The 22,399-nt window shown below is 34.5% G+C and overlaps 2 protein-coding genes across 2 annotated transcripts; one reads left to right on the top strand and one right to left on the bottom strand.

Moving 5' to 3' along the window:
* The first annotated feature begins 3,307 nt into the window (after positions 1 to 3,307).
* Positions 3,308 to 5,382, top strand: LOC115711958 (mulatexin). Its single transcript, XM_030640158.2, has 3 exons — positions 3,308 to 4,533; positions 4,619 to 4,766; positions 4,849 to 5,382. Exons 1-3 carry the CDS (start codon positions 3,681 to 3,683, stop codon positions 5,192 to 5,194), a joined length of 1,347 nt encoding a protein of 448 aa, XP_030496018.2. The 5' UTR covers positions 3,308 to 3,680; the 3' UTR covers positions 5,195 to 5,382.
* A 2,772-nt stretch (positions 5,383 to 8,154) lies between these two features.
* Positions 8,155 to 11,683, bottom strand: LOC133036806 (uncharacterized). The gene is made up of 2 exons (XM_061113552.1): positions 9,159 to 11,683; positions 8,155 to 9,064 (listed from the first exon to the last, which is right to left on the bottom strand). The coding sequence occupies exons 1-2, from the start codon at positions 11,681 to 11,683 to the stop codon at positions 8,155 to 8,157; spliced, it is 3,435 nt and encodes a 1,144-aa protein (XP_060969535.1).
* Positions 11,684 to 22,399: the final 10,716 nt, after the last annotated feature.

Below are 22,399 nucleotides of genomic sequence, written 5' to 3'. Positions count from 1 at the left end.
ACATTGCATTGAGCAGTAATATATATAAATGGGTAAATGGCAGCAAAACCTTCAATACTTTCGTTTTGGTTTCACTAAACCCTCAAAATCTAAATTTGTGCAAGTAAACCCCCAATACTCGGATTCTGTTAGCAATTTAACACTTCCGTTTAAATTTAGCTGTTAACTGCCAGGTTGGCTTATCCACGTGGACACAATATACACGTGGCACAATTTTATTGGTCCACGTAAAAAATTATTTAAAAAAAATTAAAAATTAAAATAAAATTAATTTAAAATTAAAAAAAAATTATATATAAAAAATAATTTTTTTCTTTTTTTTTTCCTTTCTTTCTTTCCTTTTTTTTTTTTTTTCTTTTCTTTCTTGCAAATACCCTAGGCAGCAGGCAACTTACCGTCTTTCTCGATCCCCCTCTCTCTCAGCCATCTCACTCGATCCCCCCCTCTCTCTCTCTCAGCCATCACTCTCGCTCTATCACTCTGTCCAGACCACCGCCCACACCACAACCACCCTTCCTCCGCCCAAACCACCGCCCAGACTACCACATCTGCCCACCACAATCGAACTGCCCACACCACCAAAACCACATCTACACACCACAACCATCACTGAAACCTCTTTTTCAAATCCAAACAAAACCCCACATCCAGATCTAAACACATCAAAGAGACTTCAGATTAAAGAGAAATAAAATCGTAACTAACGGAGAAAGAAAATTGCAAGGGTGAGAGAGAGAGCTTACTGAACACGAGGCTCGTGAGGTGTGAGGTTCTGTCGATGTGGGGCTCGTGAGATTAGAGATCTGTCGATCTCCTCCTTGGTGTCAGGCGGGGCTCATGAGGGTGGAGAACTGCGGTGGCCGCCCAAGGGGGTTTTGAAAACCCTAGATTGAAAACGAGAAAGAGAGAGGAAATCGAGAGAGAGTGATAGAGCGAGAGTGATATATAGAGAGAGGGAATCGTTTCAGACGAAAGAAAAAGAAAGAAAAAAGAAAGAAAAAGAAAGAAAGGAAAAAAAGAAAGAAAAAAAAAATATTTAATTTTTTATTTATAATTTTTTTTTTTAATTTTAAATTAATTTTATTTTATTTTTTTAATTTTTTTAAATAATTTTTTAGGTGGACCAATAAAATTGTACCACGTGTATATTGTGTCTACGTGGAGAATCCAATCTGGCAGTTAACAGCTAAATTTAGATGGAAGTGTTAAATTGCTAATAGAACTCGAGTATTGGGGGTTTACCCGCACAAATTTGGGTTTTGGGGGTTTAGTGAAACCAAAATAAAAATATTAGGAGTTTTGCCGCTATTTACCCTATATAAATATAATTTATACATTAATATTATACTCTATATATTTTACCGTTGTCATCTCTAGTTTTGTCCCATTGCATTGAGGAGTAATATGTAATTTAAACATAAATATGATACATATTTATGTCACAACTTATTTATGGTAAGTGTGAGACACGTTTCAAATAAATACTTGAAATTACTTAGCACACATTAATATATAAACTGTGTGTACATATCATTATTCCTTGCATGCATTGAGTGATAATTGTTGCCTTCAAAAAATAAAAATAAATGAGTAAGGTTGTATATAAACTTTTGTAAACTGCTCAATTTGAATGATTTGTCCAAACTAAATCGAGATAACTCAATGAAAAATATAAATTGAAAAACCCAACGAAAATATAACCTGCCCAATTTTTATGTTGCACGAGTTGAAAATAATACCAACTTGTCCAATCAACCCGAAATAAACGGACCAACTCGATTAAGAGGGTTATATATATATATCATATAATTTATATGATTATTTAGAAAATATAAAGTTAAAACTAATATATATTTTTTTATGGTGGTTAATTTGGGGTTTAAATTCAATTTATATATATTTGTCTCATTATTATAATTAATTAAAATATAAAAATTAAATGTAAAAATAAAAAAAATATGTATATTAATGGTCAGTTTAGACGGATTAACCCAACCAAACTGACTAATTTTATTGGACGAATTACTATTTTTTTTTCTAATTAGGCGAGTTACACTTAAATTTTTATAACTTAATTTTTATATTTAGTTGAATAGAATGTAGCGACCAAACTGACTAAGATACACCCCAAATGAATAGTATCCGCCCCTTCAGTCCCGGGAGGAAATAATTGGATATGCCTTCATTATTATATATTGGACAAAATTGGTAGATATGATATTGGTATGTATGTGGGCACCAACTACCAAATTATAGCATTAGTAACAATATGGACAACCTTGGTTGGTACGTAATGAAACACATGTTATATTGCTTTATCGGGAAAAAAAAACATTCCTATTAGCCACCAGTCGTGTTTAGCACATTCTCGACATGTCACGTTGCGATTGATTAGCGATACTTTCTAAAAGCTATTATATTAAATTATATGGGACTCGATACTTAATTAGACTAATAGCAATATTAACATATAGGAAGATGCTAGACACCACTAATACCCTTTAGCATTTCTGAATAAAAAATACTAAAAGGCACAACTAGTAGTAGTGCCTAGCTATACCGCTTTTGAAAGTGTCATATAATATTAATCACCATGTGTTTAATAGAGTATTGATATTAGAGTATCAACAATAAAAGCAATCTTTAGTATTGTTTAAGTGGATCCAATATCAGTTTTTACCCAATCAAAAGATTTTCATTTCAAAAAAAGAAAAGGAAAAAGGAGAGTACCGTATCTACATAACAGCTTCTTCACAAATCCCTTATGTGGAAGTATTTTATGAGATCACGGATTGCGAATGATTAATGATATTTGACAACATATATTAAAGTCAATCATATAAAAAAAAATTGTAAAAAAGTGTAAAACTACTAAACTATATTTATAATTACACAAAATTCCTGTTAGTAATCTGTTTTTTAAAATTATTATAGTACGTAATTAATTTTCTTTTGGTGAGCATGTAAATAATTTCTACGTGGTGTGGATATTTTATCACTAAATTGTCATGACCCCGATTAAAAGAACTTCATCAAAACAAAAATATACTACGTAAAAGAACCACAAGTATTCCTTCGTTTTTTTTTTTCAAAAAAATCCACAACTATTCTTATAACCAATTTTCTGCCAGAATTCGTTGATTTCATTAAGCAGTTCCATAGATATCCCTTCAGCGCATAATGATTTCTTCTTTTAAATTATTTTATTTCATTTATTGTTCCTTCAGCCGACATGGTCTTGCCTAGTAAAATTCTAATATTTTCCGTCAAAATAAATACATAAATATTTTCCTTTTTATTCTATGAAACCCAACCACAAATTAAATGAGATACAATTTATGGTTGCAAAAAAAAAAAATATATATTATTTAATAATACCGTGTGCCATAAAATATAGATTGCAAAATAATAATAAAAAAACATAGCAACAACCTACACTAGACTATAAATAGATATTAATTCTTTTCCATTATAGCATATTCCATCCCAAAACATATCTCCATGCAAAACTCATAAAATGAAGTTTAGCATTTTTATAGTTTTTTCTCTTTTTGTTTTTGTAGGGACTGTTTCTGGAGATAAACCAGAATGTGGAAGGGCTGTAGGTGGTGCTGTTTGTCCAAATAATCTTTGTTGTAGCTATTGGGGTTTTTGTGGTAGCACACCTCCCTATTGCAAAAATGGTTGCCAAAGTCAGTGTTCACCTTCACCCCCACTGCCTAGAAACCCAGAAAGACCAGATCACAGATGTGGACCTAATGTTGGCAACACCCCATGTAATCCCGATAGGTGTTGCAGCATACACGGGTATTGTGGCAGCACAGCTGCTTATTGCGAAGGATCTAGTTGTGACTATCAGTGTTGGAAGAGTCCAAGCCCACCACCACCAAGTCCACCACCTCCGAGCCCACCTCCACCCAGCCCACCACCTCCGAGCCCACCACCTCCGAGCCCACCTCCACCCAGCCCACCACCTCCAAGCCCACCACCGCCTAGCCCACCTCCGCCCAGCCCACCTCCACCCAGTCCACCACCGCCCAGCCCACCTCCACCCAGCCCACCACCTCCCGAGCCCACCTCCACCCAGTCCACCACCTCCAAGCCCACCACCACCTGCAAATCCAGAAAGACCAGATCACAGATGTGGGCCTTCAACTGCCAACAATCCATGTAATCCAGGAAGGTGTTGCAGCAGCTATGGTTGGTGTGGTAGCACATACAAATATTGCAGCGGAGCAGTTTGTCGATACCAATGTTGGGGTGGAGAACGTTGGATTGATCTCCCTCGTGCTTTGCTCCAACATGACAATACTACCACTAGTAATAATAATGTTATTAGCAACATTATTAGTGAACCAATTTTCAACGAAATGTTTAAGCATAGGAAAGATTGTCCAAGTCGAGGTTTCTATGATTACCAGTCTTTTGTCATTGCTGCTGCTTCTTTTTCTGATTTTTGTACTACTGGTGATGTGGCAACTCGTAAGAGAGAACTTGCAGCTTTCTTTGCTCATACATCTCAAGCAACTACAGGTAATTAATTAGTACATATACATAGTGTAATAATATATATTATATTATATAATTTTAATGAAGTCCAATTTGTATAAATATGTAGGAGAATGGACTAGTACAATCGATTCATATGCATGGGGACTTTGTTTTATCAATAGAACTGCCGGTGATGATGATTATTGTACATCTTCTCATTGGTCATGTGCTTCCAACAAAACATATAATAGTCGAGGACCTTTTCAACTTACTCAGTAAGTACATAATAATATATATATATATAAATTTCCATTTATATATGAGTTTGAATTCAAATGTTATTTGTTGACGATGCAGCAACTACAACTATGGGCTTGCTGGTGGAGCAGTGGGAGTAGACTTGATAAACGACCCTGATTTGGTAGCAACAGACTCAGTTGTGTCCTTTAAAACAGCCATATGGTATTGGATGAATCAACATGACAACAACCCTTCACTCCATGACATGGTTATCAATGCTAATTCAGGAACTCATAATCAAGTACTCCCGACTTATGTTAATACCAATAATGCCAGCAAAAACACTGTTGGGTACTATAAAAGATATTGTGACATGTTAGAAGTCAGCTATGGAGATTACTTAGACTATTATCTGTCTGACTTTCCAAATGCTTCTGGCATTTTTATGCCTGTCCAGATCTGATAAAATCATTTAGAGGCCGGTAAAAACAACACTAGCTTTATTATGGAATAAGAAAGTTTTATATATTGGCCTCATACGTGTTACAATATTTTACTATTGCATCAAATAATAAGGAGCCAATTATTTGGTATAATGTTCATTGAGCTTTTATGCATTTTGATTGAATAAATAAGTGATTCTCTCTTTAATATATTTAGTACGTACTTACATAGCTACATAATTCGAATTCGTATCCCACTACAAAAAACAGGGTTTATAACGAGGACAAATGTCCTCGGTAGAACTTTAGATGTCCTCGTTAAAAGGTTATAGCGAGGACTTGTCCTCGCTAAAATGTCCTCGTTAGAGCCTCGTCGTTAGAAACTGGTTTCCAACGAGGACAATAGTGGTGTTCTCGTTAAAGGGTCTACTGAGGACATTGTTGTCGGTACAAGCTTCGACATGTTGTCGGTAAAAACTTTCATTTTGGCCTAACGAACCCATCTATACTGAGGACATTGTCCTCGTTATAGAGTCTTTTATCGAGAACAAGGTTTTTTTTTTTTTAATGAAGCACATTTTTTATTCATTTTTAATTTTCATAATAAATATATCATATTTTTTTTTATTTTCACATTAATATTGCTCAAATAATAATAAAAATAAAATTCATTAATAAAAATACCGTAAATTTACTTTTTTAAATTTTAAAGTTATAAGTTTAATTACCTAACATGCTAATAAAATGGTTCGTGAAAAAAATAAACATTATATATAAACACAACTACTAACTCGCTCCTCCATCATCAGAGTGATCAGATTGTTGAGGTGGATTCTGCGTTCTCGGAGTGACACCATTTGTCCTAACCAATTCCTCCAGCTGTCTAATCCGCTCTTGCATATCAGCTATGACATCAGCTCCAACATATGCACCAGTCTGAGGTGGAGGAGGTTGGGTAAATGTAGGTGGTCCTGTTATCTCTCTTGTGCTAATTAGACGCCCATAACCCTTTTGGTGCCCACGATGTCTTCCAAAAACAGATTGCACAAGTGATAAATCTTCGTCTTCTGGATTAATGACATTGCCTGACACTTCAGTATTTGGAATGGACTGTGTTTGTTGTGTATCACGTATGGCAATCATTTTTTCCTATTAAACAATAATATTTAAATTAATTATAAAATTTATTTAGACAAAAAATATAAAGATAATATTTGTTTAAAATATATCCATGTTTCTCTAGCAGTGTCGGTCACCCATCCTTTGCCCTGCTTATGGTGAGTGGCCTGCCAAGCATCCGGATCGGTGCCAATCGCCCGGACTCGGATCACGGCTTATTTGTGATATAGATGTAATTTTTATTATTATTATTCAAAGTAATAACAACAAAACACAAATAATTCAAAAATCTACCAAAATACCTAATACCATTTTTACATATACACACATTTAAAACCGATAGTACTTAACATTTCTCATCACATATTTTCTAAACCAAGCTACAAGAAACAGAGATAACATACCCTTATGCAATGGTGCAAAGTTAAGTCCATTCATTTTCAAAGGCATATAGTTAAGATTTCTCCTAATCTTCATTCTGATTATCCTTACAGAAAATGTAAACAACAATCTACCATCTTATGCTATATTTACGTGTAGCTACAATCAGCTTAGTCACAAACATAAACACATAGCTAAAAGCCTCAAATTAAGTTTCAACAAGGAAAAAGGCAACAACTAGATGTAGAGCAACATAAATACCAGTCCACCAAAATCCTAGTTATATCTATATTAAAATACATAGGCCTATACGTATCAAGTAAATTCATTTTGATAGCACAATGAAGTATTAAATAATCACCAAGAACAATACAGCAAGTAATGTTTGCAATTACATTATAGCTAGTAATGTTTCAATAAGCAGAAAGAGTACCATTCGTCTTAAGCTTCATTACTTTAAATATTGAATGTAAGGAGGTAATTATGTTATAAATTAATCGTACCCTTTTATAACGCAAAGCAGGTATAGATTGAGATCCTCCATGGCTCAACTCCTTTAATTTTTTCCTATTTAATGCATTGATCTCCGAACGTTTCTATCAAAAATAAATATGGAGATATTAATATGTGAAATGAAAATAGTTTAGTAAAAATTCAATTGAGGTTGAATAAAAATAAAACACCTTCACATTAGGTAGTTCAAAAAATTCAATGGCCTTTTTCCATTGGTCTAAAGTGCATCCAGCATATGGAGTTGTAGGACCATTATTTTCCAAGTGTTGTTTGAGTTGATGTTTGAATTCGCTATATTTTTTGGCACAAGATTTATCAATGCCTGTTAAGATACCAAAGAGATGATCTGATCCATATCTTTCTCGACCGATATCGAAAAGATTATCCTGTAAAAAAAACTTCATTAGTTAATATTATATATAATTAATAAGAAGCAATTTAACTCTAAAAGTAATTCACCTCTACTCTAGACAATATCCTCTTCTTCACAGAGTCAGGTACTTCGCTTCAACTTAGGTAGTTTGGATCCGTGTACTGTCGTACGAGCAATCCTAACTCCCTTGAAAAGTCTGAACAATACGGACCCATCTCCTTGTATGTCTTTCCTTTGATGTCCCATTCAATAGGCAGTGGACGTTTGAGGTTTTCTCGCTTTTCTCGTGTGCTTAATCCCTTATGGTGTCCACGTTTCTTTGGAGGAGCTGTTGTCATGTTTAAATATTCATAAGTTAGTATATTCCCATAAATATTAATAACATAACTTAAATGTTTTAAATTATATAACCTCGCACACAGTCAGCTCCAATATTTGTCGGACCAAGAGGAGGATCACTTCCTCCATCACCCCCGTGAGAACGAGCAATATCTGTCATATCTGAGAAATATAAATATTAGAAACATTATAATAATTTTAATATCATAATATAATAAAGTACTAATTAACAATATATATGTAATAGATTACCACTTATTCATCACTATAATAATCATCATCATTATAAATTTCTTCTGAATTATCAATTTTAGTGTTGCTCTCATTGTCATCTTCATCTTCCTCATATGCTTCTTCTTTGTCTTCCTCCACTACTTCTTCCATCTCTTCACCATCTACTTCATCTATGTCTTCCTCCTCCACTTCATCCGTGTCATCCTCATCGAGTGGATTATTATCGATATCCACAAACTCTGTTGGAGCCCCTATACGTTGAAAGTTGATCTCTGGTAATGGACCAAGATCAACAAACAATTGGAAATCAGATGAAGTTGTATCATGCATAACATCCACTTCAATATCCTCCAAATGTTCATCAATTTGCGGAATATCCCACACATTTCGATGATGAACTTCTTGGATGACTTTCCAGTCAAATTTGTTTTTGAGATCCTCAATGTAGAAAACTTGGTTAGCCTGATTTGCTAAAATGAATTTATCATCTTTGAATCCCTCAAAACTAGTGTTGATACTAATGATGTTTTGTTCAGACTTTAATCTTCCTGAGGGTCGACTAGTGTCAAACCATTTACACTTAAATAATACAACAGAAAATCCACTGAGATATGACATCACAATAACTTCTTCCAATTGGCCATAATAAGTTTTATTTTCAACTCCCACTACAGAAACACCACTGTTTTGAGTTTTCTTGTTCTCGTCCCTCTTAAGACACAAAAATCTAACTCCATTTACAACACACCCAGGGTACGAGGCAACAAGATTGGAGGACCCCGATGCTAAAGAGAATAACTCATCAGATGCCTCTGGAGATCCTAATCTTCGAAGATCATAAAGCTTGTTATAAAACCAAGAAGAAAATTCATTCCGTTGTACTTGTTCTAAGTGTTCAACCCCTCTAGAAAGAAGAATATTCATATGTTCTCTACATCAAAGATAATAAATTATTAATTATTTAAAAAAATTTGACTATTTGAATGGTTCAAATTGAATTGGATATTAATATTTAAAATACTTACTGAATATATGGTGCGATCTCAGCACAATTATTTAGAACATACCACTCAGCTGTTTTCTTCTCTTCTTCACCTAGGGGTCTCAATTGTTTCTTACCGATTAGACGACCTTGAGACCGAAAAACTGATAATTTTGAAAGTGATGGAACAACATCTACATTTCGATCTGGACGATTAAATCGTGTCTCCACTCCTTTCAAGTACATTGAACAAAATGTTAATGCCTCATCCATCACATATCCTTCTGCTATTGACCCTTCCGGGCGTGCTTTATTACGAACATAATTCTTTAACTTTTTCATGTATCTCTCAAATGGATACATCCATCTCATGTGAACTGGGCCTCCAAGTATTGCTTCTTGTGGTAAATGAATGACTAGATGAACCATAATATCGAAAAAAGCTGGAGGAAAAATGTTTTCTAACTTGCAAACAATCTCAAGTATTGATGTTTTTGCTTTTTCTAAATCTGAGACTAGTAGAGTTCTAGCAGATATAAGTTTGAAGAAAGTGCATAACTCAATAATTGGTGTGCTGAATGATTTATCTAAAAATGCATTCACACCAACTGGTAAAAGGCGTTGCATGATGATATGACAATCATGTGATTTTAAACCAGTGATCTTATTGTCATTATCAATCACATTTTTTGTTAGGTTAGATCCAAAACCATCTGGAAACTTGACTGATTTAAGAAATTGACAAAAAAAATTTCGATCCCTTGGTGTGAAGGTGTACTTTGCAGCAGGTTTTTGGAATCGGCCATTTACTCTTTTCAGCTGCAACTCTGGTCTTATATTCATTTTTTCGAGGTCTAATCTAGCATTAATTGTATCTTTGGTCTTATTCTCCAACCCAACTATTGTGCCTACTAAACTATCACACACATTTTTTTCAACATGCATAACATCTAGATTGTGACGTAGCTTCATGTTGTCCCAATATGGGAGCTCGAAGAATATACTCTTTTTTCTCCAACCAACTTGTTCTTCTGTACGCTTTCTTTTTTGCCCGCCATAACTTTCATGTTTACCAGGAAGAGATTCTGGTATAAAACTCATTTGTGTGAACATATCTTCCATACTTAGTTCCTCCGGTGGTGGTCTCTTTTCAACAGTGCCATATGCTTTCTTGTTTCTTCTAAAACGATGTTTAATTGGTAAAAAATGCCTATGGCCATAATAAGCAATCTTTTTATGCAAACGAATAGAAGGTGTTGCCACATTGCATGTAGGACAAGCATAGTAGCCTTGACCACTCCATCCAGAGAGACTACTCCTTGCTGGATAATCATTTATAGTCCACAACAAGGCCGCCCGAAGATTGAAGGAACTACCATCAACAGCATCTCGAGTACGTACACCAGACACCCATAATTCTTTCAATTCATCAATCAATGGCCTTAAGAAAACATCAAAGTCCTTTCCAGGCGAATTAGGACCGGGAATCAATAGGCTCAACATGAAATTAGTCTCTTTCATACACAACCACGGCGGCAAATTATACGTCGTCAACACAACTGGCCACATACTGTAAGATTGACTCATGTTACCGAAAGGATTGAATCCATCAGCAGCCAAACCTAAACGCACATTCCTTGGTTCCATTGCAAACGTTGGATTATTTCGATCAAAATCCTTCCAAGCCTCCCCATCTGCAGGATGGCGCAACACACCTTCTTCTTTGATACGTTCCTCATGATGCCATCTCATGTGTTGAGCAATATGCCTCGATGCATATTTTCGCATTAACCGAGGGGTTAAAGGAAAATAACGCATCACTTTACGCGACACTTTCTTACCCTTGGTGTTATTGTCCACCCATCGATCCTCCCCACAAATAGGACATTTTGATTTTCCAGCATGTTCTTTCCAAAATAATGTGCAATTATTCGGACAAACTTGGATATTTTCGTACCCTAGCCCTAATTTACGCATCAACTTTCTTGCCGCATAATGCGTTTTGGGAAGTTTGTTCGGGGCTGGAAACGCATCATGTAATAACTCCAATATTCCATCAAATATTTTCTCAGGAATCTTTCCTAAGACTTTGAAATGCATCATCTTCACCATGAAATTTAATGATGTGTATTTTTGACATCCAGGGAATAATGGAGCTCCTATCTCCTCAAATAAATCACTATAATCTACTCTACTATTAAATCCTTGCTTAGGAATCTCCTCATGCTCGTTCTCTTCATCTACATCATTGGCATGTTGCATAATGTCACTAACAATATCTATCATCTCATCTTCCTCTATTACATCTGCGGTTCTTGTTGGTATTATTTCCTCTTCACCGTGCCAATTCCAATTGGTATAACTCCGTAAGAAGCCATTTACAAAGAGATGACTTTCTAAGACATCAATCGTTTGAAATTCGACGTTCACACACTTATTACAAGGATATTTCACCAATCCCCTCGAGTCTACGAATTGCCTAGCTCTCTCAACAAAAGCCAAAGCCCCACTTTCATAATCATTAGACAATCGATTTGAATTGTTAATCCAACTCTTGTCTATCGACATTATGTGTGTATTTTACTGCACAAAATAATTTTAATTACCAATTATATAGCTAAAACACTATCACTATGGATGAATATTTAAGATATTAAAACTCCTCTAACATGCATATATATTCCACCCATCCGACCGCAGTATATTTATTCGCAGAACCTACTTCACTACAGATAATATCTAAAATATTACTCATATAACATTTTTAAATTATTAAGAATAAGAGTTTAGTAGCTTACCAACTTTAATAAAGATAACCTTAACTTGCTATGTCTCTAAGCTTCCAAACCTTGCTCAACAATTCAAAAAAAAAAAAAAATTAATAATTATGAACATAAAAATATTAATACAGAAATTCAAAAAAAATAGCCATCTGTTTTATATATATTTGACACATTTAGCAGCTATCAGTCTAAATATATATATAACTTTAGCACCATATTAGTCCAAAGTAAAAAAATTCTATGTCTAAAACAAATTATGCTTTTATGAATGACTGATTGTTGTGGGCTTTAGTCTGAATGTCTACAAAAAATGACAGTGACCTAACATTACAAGTGTCTTGCTCAATTGGACATGGGATAGTAAATGTTTTTCAGTGGAGTCAGAGAATGGGCTCTCTTGACCCACCTCTGCAATCTATTTAATCTCTTTTTGCCCCACTCAAAATAAAACTGGGAAGTCTTAAACATGAATAAGAAAGAAAAGGGAAAGAGAACAAACTTAGTTTTAAAAGTTCAATCTGTTTATTTAAAAAAAATTATTTGATTTACATAAAAGTAAAATTAAATTTTATTAAATTTTAGGACTCTTTTATATCTAATTTTGGACATGTTGATCAAACTTAGTTTTAAAAGTTCAATCTTTACTGTTTTTTTTTTTTCTCTTTTTCCTCTAACTACAATAAGATTCTTGGTAAAGGGGCATCAAAGACAGTGTAAGTAGCTATCTTTCTCTGCATTCAGTTTGACAATTTAGAAAGAGAAAGGCTTTTAATAGTTGTTTTTTGCTTTCTGGTCTATTTATTTCCTTGGTGGGAATTTTTTAGTTTTTTCTCAGTTAAAGTAGAAATTATCTTTAGAAGGGCTCATACAGTATAATAAGAACAAGTATTCACATCATGTAACCAAAACACAAATAAAACAAATTAAATTTGTACAATTCATACTGAAAAGAGAAATAAAAATCAAAGCCAACCTTCCATTGGCCCTGCCTTCCCAACAAGAAGAGAAGACAACACTGCTGTTATGCTGCCAACAATCTAGACATCAAGAAAACAGAACCCAAAGAGTTAAAAGTAATAAACTCAGGACTACACAAGAAATTTGAATCAATGCAAACACCTGCTCCAAGTCACATTAGCTCATGCATTTTAAGTAAATATTAGAAAAAAAAATTGCCAAAATGACAACAAGTGAACACAAATATAATTGTTCTTTTTAACCGTGAACACAAATATAACTTTTCATTAAAGTTATAACTATTAATTATAGCTATAACTTTTCATTAACAAATTACATTTTGAACAATAAGTACAACCATAACTTTTCATTAAGAAATTAGGCGTTTCAAACAATGGGTACAAATGTATAACTTTTCATTAGGAAATTACTGAAGAAAACAACTAAGTTGTGTTAAAAACTTCACACTAAGATTTCTGAAGAGACATAGCTTGTACTTTCGAGCAATGGTTTCTGCCCAATGGTAAAACTATATATATATATAATGAAGGTTAAGAATGAATTTGAGTTCCACTTCAATCACTCATATATTGAATTAGTAAAACTAATGCTTAATTCAACTCAGCATTTGGATGAATGAATGACTCACTCATCACTAATCAATTTAGGGAAACAGAGCAATGATTCAAAATTGAGAAACACAACATTCAACCGATCACAGATTTCCAACACGCACATATATATATATATATAGAGAGAGATACCTGGTTTTTTTTTTATTTTGTTTTTTTTTTTATTTTTTTGATTACTGGGCTTCACAAGAGCACCAAACAAGAGAGCAACAAGGAAAACAAACTGAGAAACAAACCGGCCAATCCCAACAGGGGAAACATCCAAGCAAAACTAAGAGAACAAACTAACTAAGGAGAGAGAGATACCTGGTTGATGAAGCAAAAGAAGGAAGAAGAGGAAGAGTGGAGGGGCTTCACCAATCGAAGAAGAGAGTGTGTCTGTTTCAAAGCAAAAGTTAATATATGGGAAATGAGATATTGTTAATTATTATTAATATATAAACAGTAAAAACAAACAAAAATCTCCCAAAAAATTTGTGAAACCACTATGTTTAAGAAGCTACAAGAAGTGTTCAGCTTTGTGTTGTGCCTTATATTTGGGTATTAAAGCTTTTTTACTGGTTTTGATGGCTAATACCACAAAAAAGTCTAAGAAAGAAACTGAGTTTTACTTCGAAAATGAGAAGAACAACCCAACGATGATGAATATTTCTCTTCTCATCAGTATATTTAACAAACTCTACACTATTATGTCTGTATATACATATTTTTGTTCAACTTGTATCAAATAAGTTGCAGGTACAGAACTCACCAATGGCGAAGAGGAGAGGAGTAGCTTGAGTGTTTTTCAGCCCCTTTCAGTTGGACGATGACCGAGGAGGACCAAGCCGTCGGAGCGAGGTGGACGATGAGGAAGACCAAGCCCTTTTCTGGTGAGGGTTTTCAAGTATCAAAAGGGGATTTCTGGCGAGGAAGACGAAGCTGGAAAAAAAAAAGGAATTAAAGGTGTCCTCGTTAGAACTAATAACGAGGACCTATCCACGGTACTGAAACTTTACCCACAAAAAACTGCGAATTTTTCCCGCTGGTGCGAAAACACTAATAACGATGACATGTCCTCGGTATAGATGTCCTCGTTACAGACCTAGTTTCTTGTAGTGTCCAACTTTTATATACTTATGTATATTTATTCTGAATTATTATCATTAATGGTTTTTTACAATTATATATGTCAAATTCAAAATATTTACAAAATTGCGGTTGGATAAATTTTGAATATGTTTAGAAGAGGTTTCAATGGCTACATTTTTATTGTAACCATAGTTACATTTTTTTTAAGCCATTGGATTACTATTAAATGGTTGTGATTAATTTGGAAATTAAATAAAAATAAATAATAAATAACTTGTAACCTGAAAGTATCCTAATCATTTATTTCCTTATAAAACTTTAATTCAGATTAATTATATTTTAAAATTAAATTAATTTTAATTATTAATTAATTTTTTGCAATTTATTACAATATAAGGATCTTTTAGCAATTTATTTTTATTTTATACTTAAATTATTTAAAATTTTATAGCAAAACTTTTTATAATTTAAAATTATACACATATAATTTCATAATTTAAATTTTATTATTCTTTTAATCTTAATTTTAAATTATAACACTTAATTATTTATTTTTTTTATTTAAATATTTAAAAAGTAAAAAATGAAATAAGTTGAAGGATTTTTTAGAAAAAAAAATGGCTGCACTTTTTATTGATTGATTAGCTTGAGGCCTGATACTTAGTTCATATAATTGTAACAAAATAATTAAATATCATTTAAAAATAATTAATTATTTGAAAATTTATTATATGAAGAGAATTTTAATTTGTGTCAAAAGAAGTTTAATTTTTGTAAAAAAATAAATTTTATTGTAAATATTATAATTAAATGGCTTCATTATTAAAATCATTCAAGTAAGGATTTAAATATAAATATTAATTGCTAATAGAGGTCTTGTTAAATATTTAATTAATTATTTTAAGAAAATAGTTAATTATAATTAAATAATTCTAAAAAAGGAATGTCTATTTAATTAATTATTTTAAGAAAATAGTTAATTATAATTCATTAAATCTAAAAAAGGAAAGTCTAACTATTATTAACCTGTTATTACAGATTAAAGAAAATGTAGTCATATGGTTATAATAAAAATGTAACTATTGAATAATCACTCACATATGTTTATATAAAAAATATGTTTATTTAACATAATTTTTAGTTTAACATTTTGTTTAAATATTTTGTTTTTCTCTAGACAAAAGGTAACGTGAAAGTTAACTCTCGTTAACGAGATTGTTAACTCCGGCTAACTTCTAAAAAATAAATAAAAAAGCGCAAGAGGAAATTTCAGTGAAAAGCCTGAGTGGATGATCCTTCTAGAAGACTTTATTCTACTGATTCACCGTAATCAACGATTCTCACACTTTACGATCCCAAATAAAATCATCAAAATAATTATTGTAAGATTTTAAGGAAAATCGATCTTCTTCACTTTGTTACAATCTTGAATCAAATAATCAAATGCTATTGGAGGATTTAAGAAAATCGATTATTGCTTCAATAAAACAATCGATTTTTTGAAGCATCGTTCCAAGGCTGTCGAGAATCTTTTGGTTGAGGTTGAAAATGTAAGGCAAAGTGAAAGGGATCGCAAACATGTATCATATTTCTTTTTTCAGTTCTAAAAATCTCAATTTGGTGTGCTTGATCTGAGTCCATTAGTAATTTTTTACTCAATAGTGTAATTTCAATGGATAGCTACTACACAAATTCAAATTATATATTTGGTTCAACTTTTTCCTCACTAATATTAGTAATCAAATTAGGGTCAATAAACTATATTTCTTTCTATATATATATATTAAAAGAGTGTTGTTACAGTTATGGTTTTTGGTACTTATGCAGTGTTTAATATTGTTGAATGTTGTTCTTGTAGCTCTAAAGAAAAACTCGTACATGTAAGAGGAAAAGACATGTTTACAAAATTGATGTGTTATGTTTAATTATATGATTTGAAAAATTGAGCATATATAATTATATATTTTAAAAAATTGTGTTTTTGTAAATGCGAATAGTTTTACTGAATTATAGTAAAAATACATCTGTAATAGTCTATAGCAACATATTGTAACTCTGTCATTGCAGAACACAAATTTGCAAAAGCAAACCAAAACTAGAAATAAATTGGAGAATTTAAAATTACTTTACACAAAAGAGTTATATGTGGTATCTGTGTTCTTTCAAACACTCCTAGTCCACGGGGCCACGCCCAGAGAATAAAATCAATTAGTAAAGTCTCAAATAATTACAAATACAATTGACTTAAACAAGTTTAAACTCCCTCTAAATCTTTGCTGCAATCTTTTGTATTTCACGTCACGAATCTGATTTTGAAACACCACCAATAATGAACTCCTCTTGTCTTTGATGAGTGAGTGCTTACTTCCTCCTGAAGTAAGGCTTGAACTAGTCTTCTACTGAAGACCTTTCTCTTGTTCAATCAAGTTGCTTAGCCGATCCTAAGAGCAGTATAAGAACAATAACATAAACATTAAAACTTAGCTGAGCAACAAGGTTCTCACAAAAAGAACTCTCCCCTTACAATAAGCAAATATGTAAAAATGAAAACTAGAAGAGGTGAGTCCTTTGGCTGCTCTCTAGGTTCTATTTATAAAACATAACAACCATAGAGACAGCCACAAAAATAATTTCCCAGCTGTACAAATTTTCTCAAAAAAATTCCTAATTTGTAGCATCAAAATTGAACTCTGCAGCAACAAATCAACCAGAAAGAAAACTATCCAAATTGGACCACGAACACGAATTTAGACTTCAAACTTGCTAAATACAGTTTGTTTGATCTAATCTTAACAAAAAAAAATCTAAATCATTAAGGATAAAAGAAAAGTCAAAGTTCCCAAACATAGACAACTTTTCCATATAGAGAACTTTTTCTATTGGAAGAAAAGCTTCCTAAACAATTACAATCAGCTAGCAATAGATCTTTCCGGCCATAAAAGAAATGGAGCAATTAGGTCATAAAATTATCACAATAAAAATAATTTAATTGCTTAATAAAAACACAAATTAATTAGAAAATATTTTGACAACTAATTTGCCAAAAAAGACTTTACAATCTCTCTCTTTGGTACTTTAGATAATCAAAATATTTTTAATTAACAAGAACTCGCAATACCAAGTTAGCAAAACAAACATAACAACTCCCCCTGAGAAGTACAACATTAAACGATAATAAAGAGCAAGAGCTAACTTTAACCAAAGTTTAACACAAATACAAACCTCAACTCCCCTTGAAAAAAGGGTCAAGAGTTGAGTATACAAAGCAAGAAATCTCCCCCTAAGAAGTACAACATTAAACCATAATAAAGAGCAAGAGCTAACTTTAACCAAAGTTTAACTCAAACACAAACCTTAACTCTCCTAGGAAAAAGGGTCCAGAGTTAAGTATACAAAGTAAGAAATTAAAACCATTACTCCTCCTTTTTGTTTATCTATAAGTGACAAAGACAAAAAAAGAAATTAAAACAAGTCCTTCAAAAAACACCAAAAGAAAAAGTAAAGGAAAGAGAACACAAAACTTAAGCCCATAAAGCTTGATCAAGGTGGACAATTGTTTGGACATTTCTTACTGAACCTCTCCATGGCAACCAAGCGATTTTTCATCAAGGTCACATCCTGCTTGACTTCTTGTACATCTGCAGAAGTAGAATTGGAACCTGCATCAACAACAAATGGAGTTGCACCAACGGATGCCTTGGGGCGCTTGGGAAAGGCTCCATCAAAATACTCTGAGGGTTGAAAAATTGTTCAAGTAAGGGGAGGCTCAAGTGTCTCATTCAAAAAGATCATATTCTTTTGAGAGGAAAGAACCTCATAGATTAGGTTAGGAAAAATGAGCTTATGGTTTCGTTTTTTACCTCAACGAAAGGAAACAATTTTCTCCATGATGAGAGAAGAAAAGTTAATGGTTGCCCCTATAGTGATTCGAAAAAGAAGAAAAGCCAAATCTTGAGACACTATCGTTTTGTTGGAGTTCAGGAACCAATTGCTAAGAGCAAACCACTTTAGTGAGGCAGTGCCATAAGTAAGATAAGTAATACGGACACTTTGACCAGCAAGCCATTCAACTTGTTCACCAGTGATTTTAGTGAGAATGCAATCACGATCCATAGACACATCATCACTCTTTACACCTTTAGGCAATTTCAAGACTTCGGCAATATCATCTTCAATGGAAGAGAACCAATGCCCATGGACATAGACTCTAGCAAAGAACTTAGATTTTTTATCAAGCAATTCATTAGTCAAATTAGCATAAAATTCCTTAACTATGCCATCAACATAACCTTCAAAACTAGTCAATATGCCCTCCAAATTTCTATATTGAACACACTTCACAATGCCATAAACTCGATGAGCACTTAAATCAAAATTCCTCTTATTTTCAAACTTACGGGTAGCGTAGAATTTTCAATCACGCTGATTGTCATTATAAAAAAATATTGAATTGACATATTGAGAGGAAGAGAGGTTACCAGAGAAAGAGCCCTTCGTAGGTTATTTTTCCTTTGTTGCTGCAGAAGCAAATTGAGGGGTTACTGCTCCAGATTTTGGTAATGATGTTGTAGGATCCAGATCAACAAGTTCTTCCTCAACTTTAGTTGGGACTTGCTCACTTTCAGAAGAGACCACATCATCCTCTACAAAAGTTGCTTTTTCAGATGAAAATGTCTCAGCTTTGGAATCAGATTCCTCATAAGACACATCCATGGGATCTTCATGATCACTCGAGGAGGGTAAGGAATTATTGAGCTTGAGCTTTTTAGAAGCACAAATAGGTCTGTCATGACATCTTTTGATTCGTGCTTCCTTTTCAAGAGAGGCTTGCTGGGCACGGGTTAGAGATGAAGGACCTTGTAGGGTTGATGTTGTAGAAGCCACATGAGTAGCAATAGGTGGTGAATGAGAACCACAACAAAGAGAACCCTCAATAGAGGGAGAAGAAGACTTCAAACTAGACCTAGTAATCTTGGGAAATTGGGTGTGCCTCATAGATATTTGAGCAAGGGTTTTGAGTGCTCTTGCTGGAAGAAAGAGTTAAAGATGAAGCTTTCTTAACTGAAGCTTTCTTCGATTCACACCAAGGAGGCGATAAATCAACTGAAATCAAGGAAGTTGCAACATTGGGAGGTTATTATGCTGGCGCTAACGAGGAATTTGATGGAGCAGCCTCTAATTCAACCATCTTCCTTGGGTGCCCTAAATTTTTTTTAGCCATGGATTTTTGAAAGTAAGAATGAAAACAAAGAGAGAAAATAATAGAGAGGAGAGAAATCGGGTAGATAGAAAGAATTTGTGAGATTAAATGAAATACAAATTGGTATAAATAAGTATATGAAGGAAAACAAAAAGGAAATCGATTTTTTAAAAAAAAAAAAGAATCAAAAACTACCTTACCCTTTTACAAAGGAAAACTACCCCTTCCCCCTTTTTTATTTTATTATTATTTATATATATATATAAAAACACACAAGCAAAAAATAGAAAATGAAACAACAATAAACCAAGATTTTTCCAAAAATAAATATGTTATCCTAATTTTTGTTGACCTAACGTGGCATGTCTGCGGGGCCAACATCAGTGCCACATGGCAGTACAACTCGCCAATAAGAAGGTCAAGTCATCTACTCAGCACTTCAACCAACGAGGGGTCTGAGTACTCAAGTAGGATGACGAAGTGATGAACCATCCACCTCAAGGGGGCTAGCCGGCCACCCCTGGCCGGCACTATGGCTAGCATAGGCCGGCCAGCTTCTGAACATCCTATGGCCGGCCAGCATGCATTCTGCAGGTGCATGGCCGGCCAGCATGCACCCTGCAGGTGCATGGCCGGCCAGCCTTTGGTCTGACAAGATTTTTGTGCACAACTTTCATACATGGATAACAAGTCAAACCACAAATTGGGCCTTAACAACCCATGAAAATAGAGAGAATATATTTATTTTTGAGGGGCATTTTAGTCATTTGTATTTTATTAATTTAATATATAAATAATAGTTTATTTTACCTTCTAAGGGATTTGAAGGGTGTAAGCTCTCCTATATAAAGAGCTTTAGTCGAACCCTAAAACCCTAAGTCATTAAGTCTCAAATCCTGAGCTCTAAGTCTAAGAACTCACCTTTCTCTCTGTCACGCCCACTGCTACACTCATACTTGAGATTTTCCAACTCTCATTCCTACATTGTAATCCTGAGAGAGCTACTTCAGATCCTATCAATATAGTGATCTAAATAGTATAATCTCTTGATATCAATACAACTAAAAGGGGAGTAGGTCCTTACCCTCTAACTAGAGGGGCCAAACCTCTATAAAATCTTGTGTTTATTTACTTTATTGTTCTAATTGTGTAACACGTAGCAAACATCAGTATTAAATTTGACTTTGCTGTCGCTTGGCCAAATTTGAGGCCAATAGTTTGGTACTTTCATTGAAAGTGGGTTGTTAATTTATCTAATAAAATGTCATGGTTAACACAAGGAGAACTCCGACTACGATATCTACCTCATCGGGTCTTCCTTAAGACCTTATGACTGTAGATCCTAATGTTCGTATTCCAATTACAACTAGAATCTTCACGAACCCCACAGATGTGGCCACTCCTGCCATCATGGTAGACACCACAAATTTGGCCACCATAGTTGGCTAGGTTGACACAACCATTTTGATGGATTTGAAAAATCGGCCCATGCCTCCTAGGGAGGACCTTACACTGGTGCCTCCCACTGAAGGAAGGACCCACATGGAGTAGCCTCCAGGCACCACAAACGTCCCTCATCCCCAGTATTATGTTGGAGAGACGGGGCCAAGAATCGGCGAGCCAGACATTGGCAAGCCCCATGTAGACTTAGGAGAAGATCTTGAGTTAGTTAGACTTAGAGAAACCATTTGCCAAGTCAGCCAAACTGAAGAACCACACGTTGTTGATTGTGATGTATTTGCACAATAGAGATGAAAATTTTGAGATGGATGGATGACCAAGAGTACATCCTCTGATCTCACCAGGCGGAGCTGGACCACTGCAACAGAGAAGCTAGCGACCTGATAAGGTGATTCAATGAAAGAACTGCTGGGAGAGGCTAGGATCTCATCAGCGATCTTCTCCAAGGTAGACTAGTTGATAGATCGGGGAGGGTCTATCGACAGAATATCCAACTAGGTTCTTCAAGAACCAGGACAGACCTTCCTCTACCCAAAGGAGGACAAGCCTTGCCATGAAGGCTTGATGGCAAGAACAGCCAGATATTGGCAACTAGCAGTTTGGGGGGCAGGCTAGGGATCTGAACCTCTATAACACCCCAACTTGGATAGCCTCTCGCTGGCCAACCTCTTGGTGGTACACCCTTGGCTGACTAGTAGGGTGAAATCCCATCTCGGGGCCTTCGGGAGCAAGTAACCTAGAGGCCAATCTTCAACTGGCTAGGTCTGGGAACAGGTGGAAACACCCAAAACAAAAACTTGAGAAGTGAGTCTAATTACCTCATATATCTAGATCCACCTAAATCTAGCAACTGGTGCGATCTACTCCCTGTCAGCACACTGGTTATACCAGCCAATCAGGGAATAATGGGCGGCCAGGCCCAACCTAGCATAGGGCTGGTTGGCCAAGGCCAGTCACCCTATCTAGGGGTAGCTGGCTAAAGCCAGCTATAGGGGACACGGTTGGCCGGCCTCCACCATACTCTCTCCTATGGTACGGCTGACCACACCCTGGCACATTCAAGGCTGCAACCCATTTAAGAAGGGCTAGTCAGCCAAGTCCCTCCACCAACGGATCCTTCTATGCAAGCACAGTTGGACCAAATAAGGGACATGATCAAAGGCCTAGCTGGTCCAAGACC

Source organism: Cannabis sativa, chromosome 4, assembly GCF_029168945.1.
Source record: "Cannabis sativa cultivar Pink pepper isolate KNU-18-1 chromosome 4, ASM2916894v1, whole genome shotgun sequence".
In the NCBI taxonomy this organism is placed as follows: domain Eukaryota; kingdom Viridiplantae; phylum Streptophyta; class Magnoliopsida; order Rosales; family Cannabaceae; genus Cannabis; species Cannabis sativa.
The sequence above is the reverse complement of the archived record's forward strand: the minus strand, read 5'-3'. Positions and strand labels throughout refer to the sequence as shown.